A 22851-nucleotide genomic window follows, 5' to 3' on the forward strand; every position below is an offset into this window, starting at 1 on the left:
GGAAAAAACCCCAGGGTCTACTTTAAATTTTAAAAAAAATTTTTGGTCCTGGAGCTGTTTGTGGCCTCTGTGTAGTTGAATAGCCAGGGCCTGTTTGAATCTTCATCTAGGCCTATTCGGGCAATCTGTATTTGCAGAACCAGTCCATGCGAGTTGAGTACAATCAACGCACAGGGCACGAACTATTGGTTATCTTTACAGCCCCTCTCGCATTTGCCAGAAAACCCAACGGTGCCAGTCTGGGCCCGAGTGGCATGCAATAAAAGCGGTAGTGTTAATTTCAATGAAAACTGCATAGTAGAGAGAACATAAATGGTAATGTATATATTTGCATGCAAAGCCCCCCCCTCATACCCCAAAAGATGTAGTCTCAACCCCCAACTGCCAGTATATGTTCAAGTGCCGCTCTGCACAAGTACCCAGCCCAAACTTTGCCCCAAACAGGAGAAAGGTAGCCGGCACTCAGACTTGACCAGTGAAGTGAGAGGATGTGGGGATATATCTTTAGCTTGTGGCCATGTATACCATGTAAGTAATATCCTAAACGTGTGAGCGTGCCTTTTAAAAAACCTGAAGCTGATTCATGTGTGTAGATACCAAAAGTTGCTTTTGCATTGTTCAGAAAAGCCATAGCCAACAGCACAGCGGCAAACAGTAGCAATTACATTAAAACTCACGAATTTTACATGAATATGAATATGTGGAAGTTGCATTTTCATTCATTCAGTAACATTTTATTTTGGGGTTTATATCACCTTTAAATGTTTCACCCTTAGTGCATATGCAATCTTATGTCTTGCAGTGACCTTTACCCACCTGAGGGGCAGCGGCCGTGGAGAATCTCCTGATCGAGTGTCCATTTCAGTTCTCAGAATTTCTGTTTTTAAACCTCTTACTCACTAATCAGCTCCAAAATAACATCTCGCAAATGAATGTAATCACTGATTTAGCGCTGGTACTCGCTCCTCTCCTATAGTGCGCAGGGAATTACCAGGCTGCCATAAATAGGGTACACGTGAGAGCAAAGTGCAGTAACTGAGACAAAATCACGCTAATAAGCGACTGCTGAATCCCTATTCCTTAGGGCTAAAGCGGCGCTCCCCACTAAGACCAATGGCCAAACCTCTCCCCAACCCTCTAAAGATGCGATGATTGAAAATTAGAATACAATTTAGATCAGACTATATTTTAGCTTTACACAAAAATCCCAGATGCAGCCTGCACATACAACCATTTCTAAACTGCAATATATCCAGAGTATGAAATAACTCAGTGGCTGCATATAGCCATGGTCTCTGTTTGTGCTTAATAATTTATAGACAGATCATAGAAAGTTATATAGATAGTTGGGGCGAGGTACCCACTCTCACCACTGGTGGCACACCAGTCAGGTCCCTTCCTCTCTGGTCCGTATGACACAATACAACCGCCCAGGCCTGAATGTCTGTTGACAGAATTATTAACAATTTATTTTGTATTAACAGCGCCACAACCCCGCAGCGCCTGATGTACCAATAAGCTGGTTAAAGCCGATGCGCTTACAACATTGACATACAGAAGTGGCCTCTAACCAAGTCACACCAAGGGTAACAATAAAAGCAACATGCAACCGATACAAAAAAGGTGAAGCAAGCCCTGCCCCAAAAAAAGAGCTTTGCAATCTCAAATGGAAAGTATTAGGGTACCGTTCTCTAATAGCTTTTATAACAAAACCTCCTTAGCAAATAAAAGGCAAATGTATCAGAATTAAGTGTCATTGCAGGGTTTCAAAACCACTTAAGCGGAGATCTCATTTAATGGGGAGCTGGCCTGAAGTGGTAGGAGAGCCCTTGGCCAAAATGGTCCGTGATCCGCCGCTCACAGCAACCAAAAAATAGAATACGTGAGTATTGCTTTAATTATGACTCCTTGGATTACACTCTTTCTCGCTTCAATTTCCAATTAATCGGCCGCTGGTAATGAGGTGAATTTTTGCGTGAATAAAGGGGCATATACTAAAACCAGGTGCCCGTGTGATCAGGTCAACGGAGTCGAGCATTGGAGAGCACCTCTAAACAAAGCTCGGTTCCAAAGATTTAAGCCCATATGGTCCTAGCCTTAGATATAGAATACAAAAAGGAAAGATAGAAGAAAGGGTACTGGCCGATCCCATTTACACCATCAAATCTCATGAGTGGCTTTTCTCGAGAGAGTTGACAGCAAATGGCACATGGGGATTTCTGTGTGCGTGTAAACTACTATACTAGAATAGCATTGAAAAAGGCTTATATCACATGCCAGAGCTTTTATTTAAAGCTCACATTTAGCTATTTATGGTTTCTCCCCTTTATTGGATTCAGTTCCCTGAAACATGGAATTACTGTACAGTCGTGCACCCAACCCTCCATTTGATGTCCAGGCTATAGTAGTACATCATCCAAAGACGTGTTGGATAACCTAGGGAAAGAAGAAAATCACATTAAAGGGATTCAATTTGGTGCGATAAAGTGAAGTTTCGAGGTTATGGTGAATTATATTTATAGCTTGCATGGATCAAAGGGAAATTTTAAATATATCACTTTGCATCTAAAGGTAAACTTACTCCACGTATAATTCATTGTTAACGCCAATAGACCTGACTACCCACGACAATTGTTTATCAAAAATTGTCTGCGGAGCTTGCTTCCTTCAGTTATTGTAATTGAGAGAGCGCGAAAACTATGCGTATACATATACCTGGAAAAGGCTACAAAGCCAGAGCGCAGGATGTGGTGTCAGCTATTCAAATAGTGCGATCGCTTAACTCCGGTGTGCTTAGTGATCACCCCTGCTGATCATTTAAGTTGAGAAGTAATAATGTGTTCGAAAGTTGGGAATGCATGAAAATTGGCAAGAGTAACGCTCAGCCAACCTTTTTTACTGACGATATACTGCAGCTGCAATCCAAATGATCTACAATAGTTATATTAGCCAATCTTGCTGGGAAACATACTATTAGTGCCTGACTGTCTTTTCAAGTTTAATGCACTACCTGGGCAACATGTGGCATTCTGGGAAAGCGCATAAGAACACATGGACGACCCAGAATTATGCATAATAAGCCATAATTGCTCTCTTTTTGGCTCAGAAACATTTCAAATAGCCTGGAAGTCAAAAATGTTAATTGTATATTATTTGAACTTACAGGGTGATATTTACTGGAAAATGGCCGATCGATACTAAAAACAGTTAATTGAGCCCTAAAAAGTGGTATCTCACTGAAAAAAAAGTGCGTGACATCTTTCAAACACAATGTATATGTAGAAAGAAGCATTGAATCTTAATAAAGAATATATAACTGCCAAGGAGATCGCAACACAATTGGTGTTGCCAACAAAAATTACACATGCGTGCAGCTTAACTTAATATGAGAGCTAGGCAAAAAATTTGGATTCTGAAAATGCACGGGAGACCTCTATTTTTTTACCTCAAAGCTATAAACTTACTAACTCCAGAGTAAAATGCAGGAAGGGGGGCTTAAAAGAGAGACCTTCTTGATACACTATGCAAAAATTTATAAAAAATCAACTTTTGTCTCTTTTCTTCTTAATTTTCGAATTAAAAACAGAGATCGGTTGCGTAAAATGCAGATTGTTGTTTTTCCATTTTATTAACCTTATCACAAGAGCCTTGTCTTTGTCAAGATAACCTTTAAATAGCTTTGGTTATTTTATAATATACAAGCGCAACTAAAAAGCCAATGCGAGAAAATCACTAAGAAAAAAACTTGGCAAGTAAAAGCCCTGCGCCAACGATTCTATGTAAAGTCAATGGTAAAAAAGTCCGAGTGGTATAAAAGCAATGTCTACAGGCTCTCATTCATGAAAGGACATGAAACCCTACCATACTTTTCCTCCATGTATATAAAGTTGGGCAGATTTCCTCCCCATCCCAAAACCCACACCATTTGTACTGCATCATACTGCTTTATCCCCTCACATCACCAGCACCACTCATATCTTCCCTTCATCAATAAACACAAAACCAAAGCAGCTCTCCTTCATCTGGTGGCCATAATGTCGCCGTCCTCAACCTATCAGTTCTCAGTGACATTTACATCTGCGAAATCATAATCACAAGTGTCGGTGATTCAAAGTTTACGTCGCAGGCACCTGGGGCCTTAACCCAAAAGGACAAGAACTTATAAGCTTCCGCAGACTTAATAAGTTGCTTCTGCCTCTGTACATTGAGTCATCGTGCTAATTGTTTGAAACTGATGCTCAGGGACAGGCACAGGTTATATGCACACTAAAGACATGTTCTCCAGTAGCATGCACAGCTAGAGCAGAATTTCTAAAGAATAAGATAGTCAAAGGTGGCGCATTGGCCTATCAACCATCACTCAGGCCGTGCGGTTTAGACTAGACGCAGTCGACTATAAGCTGCCTGTGTTTGCCGCCTATCTTGAATGTTTGCTTTTAAGAAGGCTTGCGCCATTGGCCTTGGTACCGACTTCTTATACTTTAGCCAAAGCCATTTCCTAAGGGCGCAGGTGCACATATATAGACGTGCAGAAAGGAATTGGCAAGCATGACGTAAATAGTGGTCACAACCTGAGCTCTTAGCTACCACTCCCGGAGGAGGAGAATGCCAAGGTATTCACATGACCTGAAACCCACAGCCAGTGCTAAGCGCCTGGTTAGCGGAGAAAATGGCACTGGCCAGCGTGCCAGGTAGGCTGGCAGTAAAAAGGTATGTAAGGTAACAAAAAAGGTGTTTTCTTATGCCTCAACTGTTGCCACGGGAGTCAACGATATATGTTCTGGGCCTGAAATTGGCCAGGATCTGGTGCTGGCCCTGAGATTCGCCCTCGCAAAAGAAATGAAAAAGAATCAGAGGGACTCCAACAAGAGTGACTCAGACTACAGACATCTGGCACTTTTATGGAAGGTAATAAGGGAAGAATAAGGATCGGGGACTGCGATGTTTCTTCGAGCGCACTTTGTTAGTCGGGCCTGAGCATAAGCGACCGCAGCAATTGGTCGCAAAATAGCATCAGCCCTCGGTCCTGACAGCCACATCGCTGAAATAAATATAAGGTGGTTTGTTACTATTAAGCGCCGCGAGGTGCCTGGCAAATTTTCATAACTTTTCGGGCCCCGATTTATTATGCGTTGGGAACGTCATGGTGCAACGGGAACCACCCATTTTGTTGCTTGGCACTCCCATTTCTCTCTCGAATACGGTACTTTGCTGTGACGGGGCACCCTATGGGCCTAAAATATGTGTGCTGGGTACAGGCAACGACTCGATATAGACAATGAATTCAACGGACCTGTTATTTATCCATCATCTGGCGGTGGCACTTTAGTTTTACTTCCTAAATTTTTAATATGAGTGTTAGCTATACTGGAGCAATCCCAGTTTTACCTCAGGTTAATCAAGATGGTTCTCAACGCGCCATCTCACAGATTCAATTACGTGGGCGTCCCACCGTACAGGTTGCCTAACGTGGTTTGCGCGAACCCTCACTCTCGGATGATTTAGCGCTTTGAAGGATCAGTTTACTCCTTTTAAGGGCGCCGTGATGCTGCCGCAGCCTCTTTATGGTTGAACATTCGAACATTCGCCTAGAAACAAACAGGTGCGGAGCGGAAAGTGCATTTCTGAATCGGAGAATATTGCAAATATAAGCTGAATTTCGACGACCCCTAGAATACACCCATTTTATTTTGCACTAACAAATTCTGTTAAAATGTTTCTATTACAATGTGCGAGTACGAGGAGACTAGTGAGCAGAGAGGCATCAGACTGCCATCAGGGCCCTCACTGGCTTCGGGCTGTGGGCAGGGTTGAGTAAGGACAAGGCCAGCTGTGCGGATCTTCTTGATGCCTGCTCCCATATGCACCATAGTGTCCAATCAAACTTACCAAGGCTTCACCTGCCACTTATTTCTACCCCCTAGACGGGAAAAGTAAATTTGGCCTAAAGCTTATTGTTGCTGAGACGAGACCCTTATATTTTCTGCCAGCTAGCTATTAAACCTAGCCACTTACAAATTAATATACTCAGACCTCATTGAGAGAGACTAATGCGAACCTCATAGATGGCGATATTTTTGTCTTTGCTGTAGCAATTTTTTATCCAACAAAAATAATATCGCACCGTCTCCAATAAATTATTTCTGTCATTGTCAATCATTCTCTGACCTAATAAGGTCTGGTGAGTTACTCAAGGAAAATCATGTGATTTGTTCTATTACTGTAAGTCAAATTTCTTTGATTTTTATTAATTTCAATATCACTATAAATCACAATGCGAAATGACCCAATAGGCACTTGATATTTGAGAGTTGTGGCAAGATCTTGACAATTTCCTTAGCCGATAACCCACTAGGAGCCCCCCGCCACCCTCCTCACCCTCCAGTGGCCATCTTCCATTTAACTTTAAAGCCCCTCTTAAAAGCAAAGCTGCCCCATGGATGCACTAGCTTTTGGTGGTTACTTATTTTTCAAGTCACGCTTAAAACTTGGGCATAAATTTAGGCCCTGTGAAGTCCAAACGCGGAGCTATACAGGGAGTCGGAACCACCTATTTTATCTGTGTGAAAAACAATATTATCCCACGAGGAAGTTCCCAAATTATGGACAGAGAGGCACAATCTTCCCATTAGACTCCATAAACTAATTAATCAAAAGGCAATTCACAAATAAAAGAGGATTTCCTTTTGTGTCTTCTCTCTAATAATAAAGCAGTACCTGTGTACTTGCTCGACTTGCAGCAGAAAGAAGACATAAAATAAATTGCAAATCTCTTGTTGGAGCGCGCAAAACCTAATTCGCTGATTGGCCGGTTTAAGGGTATTCATACTGTTTAATATAATCTTTATTGAGAAAGACTTAAGAGCGTAGGAAAGAGCATCATAAAAATTACAAGAAAAGACCCTAATTTAAACGAACGTCAAACTAACAAAGACACGTCCGAGTATCATATAGCTTTACACACACCAATGAAGAGGCTACAAAGCTCCTACAAAAATCATACCTAAATTCACAACGCTCTAATGTGATGCACATGCAAGGTCAAACCAAATAGCTGCTCCTCACACAATTTACCAACCACTATCTATTAATTTTGCATGCTCACTGAATTGGACTCATATGGTCCATCCACCATAGGTGACTACGTCTCTCACTCAAATATACTCAAAAGGAGATGATGAGAATGAAGACCACAACCGGCCTAATCTTGAATATGAATTTCTTCCCTGCAACCTGAATTCAGATATGAGAATACATGTCACTATGTAGTATAACGGTGAAAGGGTTCTAGCTTTGTCAAAGCTCCTAGGCCTCGAAGCATCGTGTGGGCTGTGGAGCAAAGTGAAACTTCTGTATGCCAGTTTTTCAAATCTCGCAGGAAAAATTAATGTAAAATCTCGAGTCTGAACGAACAAAACTAAGATGCCTCTCACACTAGTTCCAAATGCGTTAAGGACTCAGAGAAGGCGAGGAAGGTGACATAAACACTTCATCCAAACAACTTCGCCACCCCCACACCTAAACAAATCGCCCCCTTCCGGTCGAACCCTTTTTAGCTTTGTTTTGCAGTGTGTCCGTATAACAACCTACATCTCGGTAAAAGATCTGAAGTTTATCTTATTTAGTATTCGCTTTTTATGAGTTGTAATTTCAGAGCCGACCTTGCCATTTTTTGAGGCAGCACGTTGTTCTGCTAACACTGGGCTTGCACATTCACAAACCATGAGTATACGCGTAGACATTTATGAGAGAGGGTAAGCCCCCCAGCCCAATAAAAGTGACTGTCTGTGGCACCTTACAGCCCCCCTGGCATTCCCAGTACCCAGAGGCACAAACAGCCCCCCCAGCCCAATAAATAGTGACTGTCTGTGGCAACTTACAGCCCCCCTGGCATTCCCAGTACCCAGAGGCACAAACAGCCCCCCCAGCCCAATAAATAGTGACTGTCTGTGGCACCTTACAGCCCCCCTGGCATTCCCAGTACCCAGAGGCACAAACAGCCCCCCCAGCCCAATAAATAGTGACTGTCTGTGGCACCTTACAGCCCCCCTGGCATTCCCAGTACCCAGAGGCACAAACAGCCCCCCCCCAGCCCAATAAATAGTGACTGTCTGTGGCACCTTACAGCCCCCCTGGCATTCCCAGTACCCAGAGACACAAACAGCCCCCCAACATATTTTTTAAACTCTCACAGCAGAGGAATCCAATAAGAATTCTGCTTGCTTTGTGTGCTCCTTGGTCTTTGTTCAAGGGATCAGTTCTGGAGGCATTAATACATATTTTCTATCACTGGGCACCCAAAAAGCACAATATCTGCCCCTCTGATTTCCCAAGGTAAATTCAGAGCAAGCCAATATTCAACACTGATCTCCCTAGGTTAGATAGCAGCAAGATGGCTGAAGTAGAGCTAATCTGATTGGAGAATCTCCCTGCATGTGTAATTCTGATGGGCCGCCTACATTGGAGAGCAGGGGGTATAATGGGAGAAACACAGTGCAATCCTCTAGCTACCCATGCTCTAAGGACCATCATGATCCCCATATTACCTAAGGAAATGTTACATAAGCTTAGTTTTCTCTTGCCAGGCTCACGTTGGACCCTTCTACCCTAGTCATGGCACGTCCTTCATCTCCGGAGCCTCTGCTGCCGGACCCTACTGTCCATTATACTGGTTTCACCCCTCGTGGCCAACACAGGATTCTTCAACAAAGTCCTTCCATCACAGAGGCCAAGATGGACATGCTGAGAAAAGTGCAGCCCCCCTCAAAGACCAACGTATCTATCTGTCCCACCCCGGTACCTACTGTGGCTGGAAATCAGTCGACTGCCCCCGCTCTTGCCACTGCGCCCCGACAAACCCTACGACAGTGCTGTGTGGAGGCAGCTAACCGACACCCCCCAGGGTGCTCGCCCACAGGTCCAATACCGTCTCCCTCCCGAATGGAGGACAACACATGGCAGAAGTTTGTACTGTGCCGCAGCTCCTGGAAAGAGAGAGGGGATCTCCAAGGCTGAGACTGCTACCCAGTCTAGAGTGCCCCCTATGGTTACTCAAGGAAACATCATTCCACCTAAGAGGTGAGGGTTAAAGCACTAGCACTGTCTTGGGAAGAGATGGTAGAGGTACTAAGAGCTTACAACTGTCCCCAATCTGAGCTGCTCTGATCCACTTAAGGTCCCATACACCTTCAGATCCGCTCGCATGGCAATGCAACCAGTGAGCGGATCTTCTCCCGATATAACCACCTATCGGGAGAATCCAGGCTAATTTGGTCATTTGGCCCTGGGGCCAAAGATCCAATTATAACGACGGGTATAGGCAATGTCGGTCCGGGGACCGGCATCAACGAGCCATGCGGTCCCCGATCCAACTAGAATTTTCTAACCTACCCGTCGTTAGTGCCCATACACGGGCCGATAAGCTGCCAAGTCGGTCTAAGGGGCCCCATATTGGCAGCTACAATCGGCCCGTGTATAGGGCACCTTTATTAGGGAAGATATGACCAGCACTCCACCCTTTATATACGCATTACAGCATACCTACATTGGACTCTTATGCCCCCTAGCTCTGCCACATAGGTATTGCAAACAAATTACATATACAAGATAATCATCCAATAAGAATACTCCCTACCATTGCTACATCTTTATTTAACATAGGGAGATTACTCTCGCCATCATACTTTAGTCAAGGGACCCCCAACCTTTCTTACTCGTGAGCCACAGTCAAATGTTAAAAGACTTGGAGAGCAACACAAGCACCATAACAGTTCATGGAGGGCCAAAAAGGGCTGTGATTGGCTATTAGGCAGCCTCTATGCACCCTATCAGCTTACAGGGGGCTTTATTTGGTAGGAAATCTTGTTTTTATTCAACCAAACTTGCCCCCAAGTCAGGAATTCAAAAATAACTCCCTGGTTTGGGGGCGCTGAGAGCAACATCCAAGGGGTTGGGGAGCAACATGTTGCCCGGAGCCACTGGTTGGGGATCACTGCTTTAGACAATGAGTTTGTGAAGCACTGTCATGGGAGGTTCATTTCCCCTTTAATATCACATGGGTGACTGACTATTCTGCTGCTAGCAGAGGCCTTCAAGCCATTACACCTTCTGGTATAAACACCGTGTGGGATAAACCAACCGGTTACTATATACCGATTGCCCATGTGTTTACCCAGTTGCCCATTGGTAGCGTTTAATACAGGTATATATTAACTTTCTGCTTTGGCTCCTGGGCAGGAACGCTAAACAGAGGTCCATAGATGGATTTGGTCCTTCAACGCTTGATTCCATCCCAGAGGCACCAGATCTACCCAGCAACCTGCACCAACCGAATAAACCCCACAATATCTCCCTTCTGGGAAACTCTCCTAATAGGACAATGATCCTGCAGAGGTACAAGGAGCTGCAGGGCTCAGTGAGGAGTGTGGTGCCCAACAACAGCAGGATGCCAACCCCTGGAGAGTTGCCCCAGGGCATCGTAAGGTGACAAGCTGTGACATAGAACAGAGGTCCACAACCACCGGGCCGAGGACTGTGCTGAACCGGCCACCTCTGGTACCAATTACCTTTGATCCCAACTCCATGACAACTACTATGTGAAGCCCAGGGAGCTTTCTACTGATCACCGTCTACAGCAGCGGGTCACAACCTGTGGGTCGGGACCCCCTTGGGGGTGGAATTACACTTTCACAGGGGTGGCCTAATACCATAAAACACATATTCCCGATGGTCTTAGGAATAATTTTATGGTTGGGGGTCACCACAACATGAGGAACTGTATTAAAGGGTCGCGGCATTAGGGAGGTTGAGAACCACTGGTCTAGAACCCACAGTTAAGCTGAAGCAGACTTGAGGTATGGTAGTGGTTTGAGGCCCATTCATATTCAGTATGTGGTAAGGGCCCCCCCTTTTCCTCAGTTCCAATCATTTCTAGGGCAGGAAATCAGTCTCCAGCCCAACGGAAGCCTAATGGACCTTCCAGAAGTATCTCTGTCCCTTACTTGTACCATCATTTGTGCCACTAAAAAGGTGTTGGGCTTCCAAAGCAGACCAATTGCATAGCAGCATTCAATTTTCCCCATGAGCGGAAAGGTTTGTAAACATTTGTAACCAAAAGGGGGTCTAGAAGAACATCAAATATGTTACAATCGGGTTTGGGATGATCAACTGGAGGAGCACGGGCCAAAGGGAGGACTTCTTGTGGCCCTCAAGCTTCTCAAGAGCTCCAAAGACTGCACATGTGCGAAGCCTATGCTACACTAGGAAGGCCTAACCACTTCGCTAGACACCCGGGTAACACTTATGCCAACCTGAGCAGGTACATGGGTGGTAAACTACATAGACTGCACCGGGCATTGAATAAGGACAATGGGTGCCAAGGAATGGGGGGGGCGCCTTGATGAACTTGATGGACTTATGCCTTTTTTAACCTAACTTACTATGTTACTATGTCACTCTGAAAAGGAAAGGACCCTGGATTTGTGTATTTTATAAAGGAGGGGCATATTGGGGTAAAAGCTGTAAAATAGCCTATTGGTCCATTGTATCGGCGTCATTACAATGTCGGTGAGGTCATAGATTTTATGCGATGTCATTGGTTGTGTCAATTATAAAATGTTAATATTGTTCTTAGAAAATCCAGGCTCAGATCTGAGGCAGGGCCATAAGTGCTCAGATTCCACCCCCCACCCCAGGTCATGTGATGCGCTAAAGAAAAAATAACTCCCTGGTTCCCATGAGGGTGCTGGGAGTGGTGCTTGCCTGGTTTGGGGCAGTTTGTTCCCAGAGGGCACATGGTTGCCGGGGGCCCCCCAGCCAGCAGGCAGACATACAGATGCAGTTGGCTGTTTATAGTCAGAGGGTTATTCTAAGAGACGTGGGAAGCGTGGGAACCTGTCTGTCCCTCCAGCCAAATATTTCTGCAAGTTTCCGACTCCACGGTCAGCGCCGGCCAAGGGTGGGCTTATTATAGCCTCACTGTAACCCACCCTCTGCCCATCAACACTCTCACCCCAGGGCCACAGAGCTGCACTAAATCCCTTTCTCATCCCCATGTTGGTAGATTAACCCTTCTACTGCCAGAAATAATGGCCTTACTACACACAGCCAGTTAATGCTCCTACCCCTCATACCATCTTGCCTTACTACACACAGTATTGCCAGTTAATGCTCCTACCCCTCATACCATCTTGCCTTACTACACACAGTATTGCCAGTTACTGCTCCTACCCCTCATACCATTGTGCCTTACTACACACAGTATTGCCAGTTACTGTTCCTACCCCTCATACCATCTTGCCTTACTACACACAGTATTGCCAGTTACTGCTCCTACCCCTCATACCATCGTGCCTTACTACACACAGTATTGCCAGTTACTGCTCCTACCCCTCATACCATCGTGCCTTACTACACACAGTATTGCCAGTTACTGCTCCTACCCCTCATACCATCTTGCCTTACTACACACAGTATTGCCAGTTACTGCTCCTACCCCTCATACCATCTTGCCTTACTACACACAGTATTGCAGTTACTGCTCCTACCCCTCATACCATCTTGCCTTACTACACACAGTATTGCCAGTTACTGCTCCTGCCCCTCATACCATTGTGCCTTAGTACACACAGTATTGCCAGTTACTGCTCCTACCCCTCATACCATCGTGCCTTACTACACACAGTATTGCCAGTTACTGCTCCTACCCCTCATACCATTGTGCCTTAGTACACACAGTATTGCCAGTTACTGCTCCTACCCCTCATACCATCGTGCCTTACTACACACAGTATTGCCAGTTACTGCTCCTACCCCTCATACCATCGTGCCTTACTACACACAGTATTGCCAGTTACTGCTCCTACCCCTCATACCATCGTGCCTTACTACACACAGTATTGCCAGTTACTGCTCCTACCCCTCATACCATCTTGCCTTACTACACACAGTATTTCCAGTTACTGCTCCTACCCCCTCATACCATCGTGCCTTACTACACACAGTATTGCCAGTTACTGCTCCTACCCCTCATACCATCTTGCCTTACTACACACAGTATTGCCAGTTACTGCTCCTATCCCTCATACAATCTTGCCTTACTACACACAGTATTGCCAGTTACTGCTCCTACCCCTCATACCATCTTGCCTTACTACACACAGTATTGCCAGTTACTGCTCCTACCCCTCATACCATCTTGCCTTACTACACACAGTATTGCCAGTTACTGCTCCTACCCCTCATACCATCTTGCCTTACTATACACATTATGACACAGTTACAGTCCAATGGTTCAGGTATATATTTTTCAAGTTTTGGAAGCCCAGAGACACAGTTTTACCCCAAAGCCTCCTGCAGGCCAGCAGTCCCAATGGGGTTACTAATTAGCCAATCACAGCCCTTATAATTAGCCAATCACAGCCCTTATAATTAGCCAATCACAACCCTTATAATTAGCCAATCACAGCCCTTATTTGGCATCCCCAGCACTTTTTATACCTGCATTTGGCTCACAAGTACAAAAGGTTGGGGATCCCTGCTATATACATTATGCAGCCATTATAATACACCTACTTGTCTTTTTATACACAATATCCTACTGTGAAAGCCTCTTCACTTGATGCATCTTGCCTGACTACACACAATGCCCCGCGGCTTCTCTCCTTCCCCAGAAAAGAGACAAATCTGCGTTTGCCATAAACCTAATTCCTATTTACTTTAATAGCACCCGAGTGGGTTGCCATTGTATGAGCAGAGCTTTATGGGGGGGGGGCTAGATTTAAGGCTCGGTGGCTGCCAGACACAGGGGGTCCGGGGGAATGAAAGAAGCAGCTACTGGGGAGAGGGGAGATTTGGGGGGGACTGAGAGGGAGGAATGGGGATGTAGAAGGAGCGTAGCGGGGAGATGACAGCAGGAGAGAATGAGGGAGGTACAACGGGGGGGGGGGGTATTACTGCAAAGCAGGAGGAGGGAACGGAGCGAGAGAGGAATCCCCTGAATACAGAGAGAGGGAAGGGAATGAGGCAGAGAGCTAAGGAGTGAGAAGTACCAGGCAGAGTGTATGGGGACGAGTACAGCAAGAAGAGGAGAATCTGCAGGGAAAATCCATTCATTCCGAGATCTGCTTCTTATCCGGAACCTCATATAGAGATCTGCTTCCTACCCTGAACCTCATATAGGGATCTGCTTCCTACCCTGAACCTCATATAGGGATCTGCTTCCTACCCTGAACCTCATATAGGGATCTGCTTCTTACCCTGAACCTCATATAGGGATCTGCTTCTTACCCTGAACCTCATATAGGGATCTGCTTCCTACCCTGAACCTCATATAGGGATCTGCTTCCTACCCTGAACCTCATATAGGGATCTGCTTCTTACCCTGAACCTCATTTAGGGATCCGCTTCCTACTCTGAACCTCATATAGAGATCTGCTTCTTACTCTGAACCTCATATAGGGATCTGCTTCTTACTCTGAACCTCATATAGGGATCTGCTTCCTACCCTGAACCTCATATAGAGATCTGCTTCTTACCCTGAACCTCATATAGGGATCTGCTTCTTACCCTGAACCTCATTTAGGGATCTGCTTCCTACTCTGAACCTCATATAGGGATCTGCTTCTTACTCTGAACCTCATATAGAGATCTGCTTCCTACCCTGAACCTCATATAGGGATCTGCTTCTTACCCTGAACCTCATTTAGGGATCTGCTTCCTACCCTGAACCTCATATAGAGATCTGCTTCTTACTCTGAACCTCATATAGAGATCTGCTTCTTACCCGGAACCTCATTTAGGGATCTGCTTCCTACCCGGAACCTCATTTAGAGATCTGCTTCCTACCCTGAACCTCATATAGGGATCTGCTTCTTACCCTGAACCTCATATAGAGATCTACTTCCTACCCTGAACCTCATATAGAGATCTGCTTCTTACTCTGAACCTCATATAGAGATCTGCTTCTTACTCTGAACCTCATATAGAGATCTGCTTCTTACCTGGAACCTCATATAGAGATCTGCTTCTTACCCGGAACCTCATATAGGGATCTGCTTATTGCCCTGAACCTCATATAGGGATCTGCTTATTACCCTGAACCTCATATAGAGATCTGCTTCCTACCCTGAACCTCATATAGGGATCTGCTTCTTACCCTGAACCTCATTTAGGGATCTGCTTCCTACCCTGAACCTCATATAGAGATCTGCTTCTTACTCTGAACCTCATATAGAGATCTGCTTCTTACCCGGAACCTCATTTAGGGATCTGCTTCCTACCCTGAACCTCATAGAGGGATCTGCTTCTTACCCTGAACCTCATATAGAGATCTACTTCCTACCCTGAACCTCATATAGAGATCAGCTTCTTACCCGGAACCTCATATAGAGATCGGCTTCTTACCCGGAACCTCATATAGGGATCTGCTTATTGCCCTGAACCTCATATAGAGATCTGCTTCCTACCCTGAACCTCATATAGGGATCTGCTTCTTACCCTGAACCTCATTTAGGGATCTGCTTCCTACCCTGAACCTCATATAGAGATCTGCTTCTTACTCTGAACCTCATATAGAGATCTGCTTCTTACCCGGAACCTCATTTAGGGATCTGCTTCCTACCCTGAACCTCATATAGGGATCTGCTTCTTACCCTGAACCTCATATAGAGATCTACTTCCTACCCTGAACCTCATATAGAGATCTGCTTCTTACCTGGAACCTCATATAGAGATCGGCTTCTTACCCGGAACTTCATATAGGGATCTGCTTATTGCCCTGAACCTCATATAGGGATCTGCTTATTGCCCTGAACCTCATATAGAGATCTGCTTCTTACCCTGAACCTCATATAGAGATCTGCTTCCTACCCGGAACCTCATATAGAGATCTGCTTCTTACCCGGAACCTCATATAGGGATCTGCTTCCTACCCGGAACCTCATATAGGGATCTGCTTCCTACCCGGAACCTCATATAGGGATCTGCTTATTACCCTGAACCTGCACTATGCAGGGACTTGGGAGAGACACACAGAACAGGGACTCCCCAAAGAGGGAGAAGGATCTGAGGGGCTCAGCAATACTGCACCAGCAGAGACGCCTCAAACAAGCCACGCAGTTTGTGCACAAAGACTCTGCGGATCTTCTGCCACTGGACCAGCTGCGGAGACTGGGGACCAGTAAAGACCTGGTGAGTGTGGGAGGGGGGGGACCCGCTTGCTCAGTGAGACTAATGTTTGCAACTCTGAACCAAGTTACAGGGCCAAAATGTGGGACTGCTTTCATGTCTTGCAGGGATTTCTATAGATGCATGCTGCAGACTGCAATGATTTCTACGCAGCCATGTTGGTTCGCTGTCCTATAACGCTGCTACTCTTGGTTTAAATGTTAACCTAACTGGCCTTTGGGCTGTGCCCTAGGGGGGCCCCTAAGCCTCAATCCCCACCATTTGCAAAGCACTGATCCCGGTTTGGTTGACTATATACATCAGGGGTCCTCAGCCTTTCTTACTCGGGAGCCACAGTCAAATGTAAAAAGACTTGGGGAGCAACACAAGCACCATAAAAGTTCATGGAGGAGCCAAATAAGGGCTGTGATTGGCTATTAGGCAGCCTCTATGCACCCTATCAGCTTACAGGGGCTTTATTTGGTAGGGAATCTTGTTTTTATTCAACCAAAACTTGCCCCCAAGTCAGGAATTCAAAAATAACTCCCTGGTTTGGGGGCACTGAGAGCAACACCCAAGGGGTTGGGGAGCAACATGTTGCCCCGGAGCTACTGGTTGGGGCATTTAAATATAATGTCCTGTTGCCCTGCTCTGATAAAAGTTGCATGTTTGCTTAAGAATTCCTACTATAGTTTATATAAATACCCCGCTGTGTAGCCCCGGGGGCAGCCGTTCCTGCACTGGTACAGCTGGAGTGTTTGCTACAGAAACCCTACTATAGTTTGGCTGCCCCCGGGGCTACACAGCGGGGTATTTATATAAACTATAGTAGGGTTTCTGTAGCAAACACTCCATCTGTACCAGTGCAGGAATGGCTGCCCCCGGGGCTACACAGCGGGGTATTTATATAAACTATAGTAGGGTTTCTGTAGCAAACACCCCAGCTGTACCAGTGCAGGAATGGCTGCCCCTGGGGCTACACAGCGGGGTATTTATATAAACTATAGTAGGGTTTCTGTAGCAAACACCCCAGCTGTACCGGTGCAGGAATGGCTGCCCCTGGGGCTACACAGCGGGGTATTTATATAAACTATAGTAGGGTTTCTGTAGCAAACACCCCAGCTGTACCAGTGCAGGAATGGCTGCCCCCGGGGCTACACAGCGGGGTATTTATATAAACTATAGTAGGGTTTCTGTAGCAAACACCCCAGCTGTACCAGTGCAGGAATGGCTGCCCCCGGGCTACATAGCGGGGTATTTATATAAACTATAGTAGGGTTTCTGAAACATATAGACCTAGGTTACTAGTGCAGGGTAACAGTACATTACTATTATTATAATCAAGGTCCAATCTGATTGCAGCAGCCACACAGTGTGATCCAGAGACGGCTCATGGGGGGCAGCCTGAGCATCGAAAGCGATAACCCTGTATTTCCAACTTCCCCGTGCAACAGGGGGAGAGACGCACCCCCCCAGGGTGATGAGACGATACAGCCAACTAAGTTGGGTGAGGAGACCCCCGGTTGCTGGAAGGAACAAGCTCTACTCATACCCTGCAAGGTACAACCCCTAGCAACTACTTGTATACCTGCTTATACTGAGATGAGCCCTGATTGGCCAGTTAGACTAATGGGAGTAAATGTGTTACCCCAATGAGCAGAATCTGCTCCCACCAACAGCTCCTTTTAACTGAGGGTTGTTTACCTTTGAGACAATTTGCAATTGGTCTTCATTTTTTTTTTATTTGTAGTTTTTTTTTAAATTATTTCAGCTTTGCCCAGCAGCTCTCCAGCTTGGCGTTTCAGCAGCTGTTTGGTTGCTAGGATCCAAATTACCTTAGCAACCAGGGTTGTGGTTTGAATGAAAGACTGATAAATGAATAGGAGAGGGCCTGACTATATAAATAAGTAATATAAAATAACAATACTTTATATTCACAGAGCAATAGTTTTTTTCCTCAGGCAGTGCCGGACCAATAGGCTCCCCCTTTACATTAAACTTTTAGTATGTTGTAGAATGGCCAATTCTAAGTAACGTTTCAATTGGGCTTCATTATTTATTTTCTATAGTTTTTCCATTATTTGCTCCTTTTTATTACTCATTTTTCTATCCATCCCCCTCTCCTATAAATATATCAGTCTCTTATTCAAACCAGTCCCTGGTTGTTAAGGTAATTTGAACCCTAGCAACCACATGACTGCTGAAATTTTAAACTGGAGAGCTGCTGAACAAAAAGTAAATTCATAAAAAAAAATGAAGACCAATTGCAAATTGTCTCAGAACAGCAGTCTACATTATACTAAACTTTAATTAAAAGGTGAACAACCCTTTAACCCCCCTCCAGCTGGACCAGTCCCAGAGTTGTCTATAGGAGGAGCAAAAAGAAGCAACTACAGGTATAGAACCTGTTATCCAGAATGTGCAGGACCAAGAGTGCGCAGGATAAGGGGTCTTTCCGTAATTTGGATCTCCACATCTAAAGTCTACTAAAAAAAAATCAATAAAGCATTAATTAAATCCAATAGGATTGTTTTTCTTCCAATAAGGATTAATTATATTTTAGTTGGGATCAAGTACAGGTACTGTTTTATTATTACAGAGAAAAGGGAATCATTTAACCATTAAATAAACCCAATAGGGCTGTTCTGCCCCAATAAGGGGTAATTATATCTTAGTTGGGATCAAGTACAGGTACTGTTTTATTATTACAGAGAAAAGGGAATCATTTAACCATTAAATAAACCCAATAGGGCTGTTCTGCCCCCAATAAGGGGTAATTATATCTTAGTTGGGATCAAGTACAGGTACTGTTTTATTATTACAGAGAAAAGGGAATCATTTAACCATGAAATAAACCCAATAGGGATATTCCAATTTCCAAGACCTTTATTAATTGTCGCACAACATATGTAGTCTATGCTCTCACTTGTCCGTGTAACAAAGTTTATGTGGGGCGGACTATAAGATCAGTGGGAAGTAGGGTTAATGAGCACATCCGTAACAGTAAAGCAGGGAGAATGAACCATGGGGTATCGAGACATATTTAAGCTGTTTCACAATAATAGTGATCCCAAAGGGATATTCTTTATGGAAGTGTAAAAATAATTGTATATTTATTATAAATAAATCAATGTGTTACATCAAAGTAGATGTAGTATAGAATAGTATGCAGGCGGGTATATAGAGGGGGTTGGCCCATAGGAACCCAATAGTCCATGAGGAAGCGCAGAGCGCGAAACGCGTCGGACTGACTGGAGAGAGGACCCATATTGACAGACTCGGCACCTACCGGTGACGTCACCGAAGGGAAAGGAACAGCGTGTGAGTCGCATCCCTCAGCCAATGTGCCTCTCTCTGTCTTATCCCTAGTAAGTTCCCGGCCGGGACAAGGGGGGTTGTGTATTTGTTCTTATGCCCAGTTAGGGCTCTGTTTTATTGTGTGCTTGTAGTTACTTGGAGGCTATGAGATAATTGAATACCATATAGTGTGCAATTTTATCTCTATATGCACGCCTGCATTCTTAGTATTTGCACAGAGTAAGAGGGAAAACAAGGGTTTTATTTGTGTAACTTCTTTATTAAATATCCCTCAGTGGGGCTAAGAGCCATATATTGGCTATAGGCGGTGTAATACTGCATCTGATATCTGGAGAAGTTAATTAAGGATCCAATTAATTGTTTTATGGTGTTTTAAGCTCCTCACTTTTTTATTCTAATAATTGGGATATACTGTGGGATTTTTAATTCAGTGTATTTCTATTGATTTTCCCTCTTGATTTCCTCATATATGGGTCAGAGCAATGAATTCTCTTTTAAACACTCTAATTGATTTCTCCTGAGGGAATGATATGCATTAACTGGGAATTCAATAATAAATCATTGGGAAGTAATACATGGTTTCTGTTACTATATTTAATGTCTTCTGCCCTATGTGATTTTCTCTTGTATATATAATCTAATTGGTATTTTTAATTAGTGGTGTATATGATTTTTTTTTTATTATTTAAAATTGATTCTACTTTGATGTAACACATTGATTTATCTATAATAAATATACAATTATTTTTACACTTCTTTGGGTGTTTTTAGCGCCAACTCCTTTGGAGATAATTTGTGTATGCACTATAGGATTAGTAGGGAGGAGGGCAGCTACATCTAATTATTAATGTTGGTTAATGGCAATTTAGCACTGCAAAAATATATATATTTTTTTTTTCTCTTTCTTACAGTCTTTCCTTCTAGACCTTAATATCTATATTGTTGTGTTTTGTAATCTTTAAAGCGCAGATAAGGTTTGCCTTGATATTCTTTATGGGACTGGAGCATATTTCTCCCAAGTTAAGAGGTGGAGACGGATTTACTAGATTAAGACAAGGAGAAAACGTTTGGATTTTTAAATTGAATACATTGCATCCGGAAGGACTCAATGTAGATTTGGACTTGGCGGCATTTTAAATTCAATTTTAAGCTTATTTTTGGTCAATTATTGGATTCCTGGTATTTATTTATTTCTAATTTATCTACATTTTAAGTAGGAATATGCTTGATATGGGCTGTTTTAACGAGACATCTCTTTATTTCTTTATGATTAGCGGTTAAGTAGTATATAAATAAATGAATAATAAATAAACAAACATACAACTCTCCCGATCTTTGGGGAGAGGGATGATGGGTTATATATGGGTAATATAAATTCTTCCATCTGACACAATGCCATAACACCATGGCCTTTTGCGCTAAAGAGAGAGGTGTTACTATGGCAACGCGCGTTGTTTCCATTGTACATATCGCTTTACCAGCGCTAGAGCGCTAGATTGAGTTCCCTACAGTATTTCCCATAAGTTTTACTCTTGCAGCCCCACTATGTATTAGGCGCTTCTACATTCACTTACTGGAGGTTCCCCTATGTCTAGTTACCCACCCTTATGCCTATTCTAATAGAGGGAACAAAAAAAGCACAATAAAAGCTCTGGGGGTGCCAAATAAGAGCTACGATTGGTTAGGGGGTCAAGTGCGGGGTATGGCACATTATTTAGCATACAGACCTATCCAATGGCGCTATAGCTGTGCATAAATGTATATAACCCCTGCCCCCAGATGTCACACTGTACGTACCTGTACCTGTACCTGTACCCCACCTTACGAGCTCTGGTACAAGCCACTACGCGGGTCCCCTACCACCAGTCACCTCACCCCTAACTCTACCATCCAAACAACCCGCCTCCGCAAGCTTAACCAATCACGCACCCAGTTCAATCCAGAATCATTGAAGCATCCAATCCGCTAGGGCGATACTTGAGTCGGCCCGCCCGCCAGGTGTCTTCTGGGAATTGTAGTTTATTCTATCGCCATCCACATGTGTTTAAACTACAATTCCCTCAGGTTTAGATTCCAAAACGAATACCCGATATGCAAAGGAGAATTATGACAACATGTCTTTATCTTCATAACAGTATATGTATTATAATTTCATTAATACATTATAATTATCATTGTTAATGAAAGATTTTGATTTAACTATTCCTCTACATAGGAAATAGGCGTGTGAACATTTGTGACACTTAATTCCATTTTTATCCCCCCCCCCCCCCCCATTCGCAGCCATTCTATAGATTACACTGTTCTGGAATTGTAAAAACTTTTAACACACGGATGAAACAATCGTTTGCAAAACCAGGTGAAGATCTCCTTTATCTAAAGGAAGGTTCATGTAGCGCCATCTATCGGCTGTTTTTCACATTACGGGCTCTTTTATTAACCAAATAGCTCTAACTAGCGCGGAGGATACCTGGAGATTTTACAACCAGCCTCTTTAATCCTTTAGGGCCCCAATTTCACATTACAAAGTTGCATCAGGACTTTATGGACCTAGGAATGATACGGACTGGAGCCTGGAATTTACTGTAAGTACTGGATGTGCTGAAGGAGCTGCTGGGCTTCAGGAAGGGGACTGGGTACTAGGAAGCCCCAGGGGGGAAGTTGCCTGAGAGGGGGCACATCATTGGGCCTTTCAAAAACGAGGCTGCAGAGACCCTAGTGGCACAGACTGGGGGGGCTTTCTGGTAGGAGGTGTCTGTTGAAATTAGAAATTAATTCTAACTTAGGGAATTGCTACAAGGTGACTCAGGGACTTGGGGTGTCATAGTCAGGTAAGTAGTGGAACTTTGGCACCCTGAGTACCCCCAAGAACTGAAATAAAGAGCTCAATATATTATATGGAACTGGGGGTCAGATATTTGGGAGTCTTGTTTGTCCCAGCAAAAGTAACTAGTAGTAAGTAGTGGAACTTTGGCACCCTGAGTACCCCAAGAACTTAAATAAAGAGCTCAATATATTATATGGATCTGGGGGTCAGATATTTGGGAGTCTTGATTGTCCCAGCAAAAGTAACCAGTAGTAAATAGTGGAACTTTGGCACCCTGAGTACCCCAAGAACTGAAATAAAGAGCTTGTTATATTATATGGATCTGGGGGTCAGATATTTGGGAGTCTTGATTGTCCAGCAAAAGTATCTGCCTGCCTCTGTGGCAGAATTAGGGGACTCTGTGGGCTTCACAGGGGGGTTCCTGCTGTCCCGGGGGCTGTAGAAGATACAGTAATAAAAGCCACAGGGAGTACCTGTAGATATTGGGGTGCAAAGTTAGCCCAGTGTCACAACCACCAGCGAGGGGAATAAAGTGATCTTTT

The 22851-nt window shown here is 44.2% G+C and overlaps 1 protein-coding gene and 1 long non-coding RNA gene across 2 annotated transcripts in view; both read left to right on the forward strand.

Moving 5' to 3' along the window:
• Nucleotides 1-9022: 9022 nt before the first annotated feature.
• Nucleotides 9023-10726, forward strand: LOC116407050. The gene is made up of 2 exons (XR_004220026.1): nucleotides 9023-9078; nucleotides 10237-10726. It is a non-coding gene; the product is annotated as an uncharacterized LOC116407050 (long non-coding RNA).
• Nucleotides 10727-15914: 5188 nt separating this feature from the next.
• LOC116406642 (nuclear receptor-interacting protein 3-like) overlaps nucleotides 15915-22851 on the forward strand; it is an 11497-nt gene continuing 4560 nt past the window's right edge. The window contains exons 1-2 of the mRNA XM_031891080.1: nucleotides 15915-16188; nucleotides 17527-17724. Of these exons, the coding sequence (XP_031746940.1) occupies nucleotides 16006-16188; nucleotides 17527-17724 (381 nt within the window). The 5' untranslated portion in view covers nucleotides 15915-16005. The remainder of the gene's footprint in view (nucleotides 16189-17526; nucleotides 17725-22851) is intronic.

The sequence above is a fragment of the Xenopus tropicalis genome, chromosome 8 (assembly GCF_000004195.4).
Source record: "Xenopus tropicalis strain Nigerian chromosome 8, UCB_Xtro_10.0, whole genome shotgun sequence".
Classification (NCBI taxonomy): Eukaryota; Metazoa; Chordata; class Amphibia; order Anura; family Pipidae; genus Xenopus; species Xenopus tropicalis.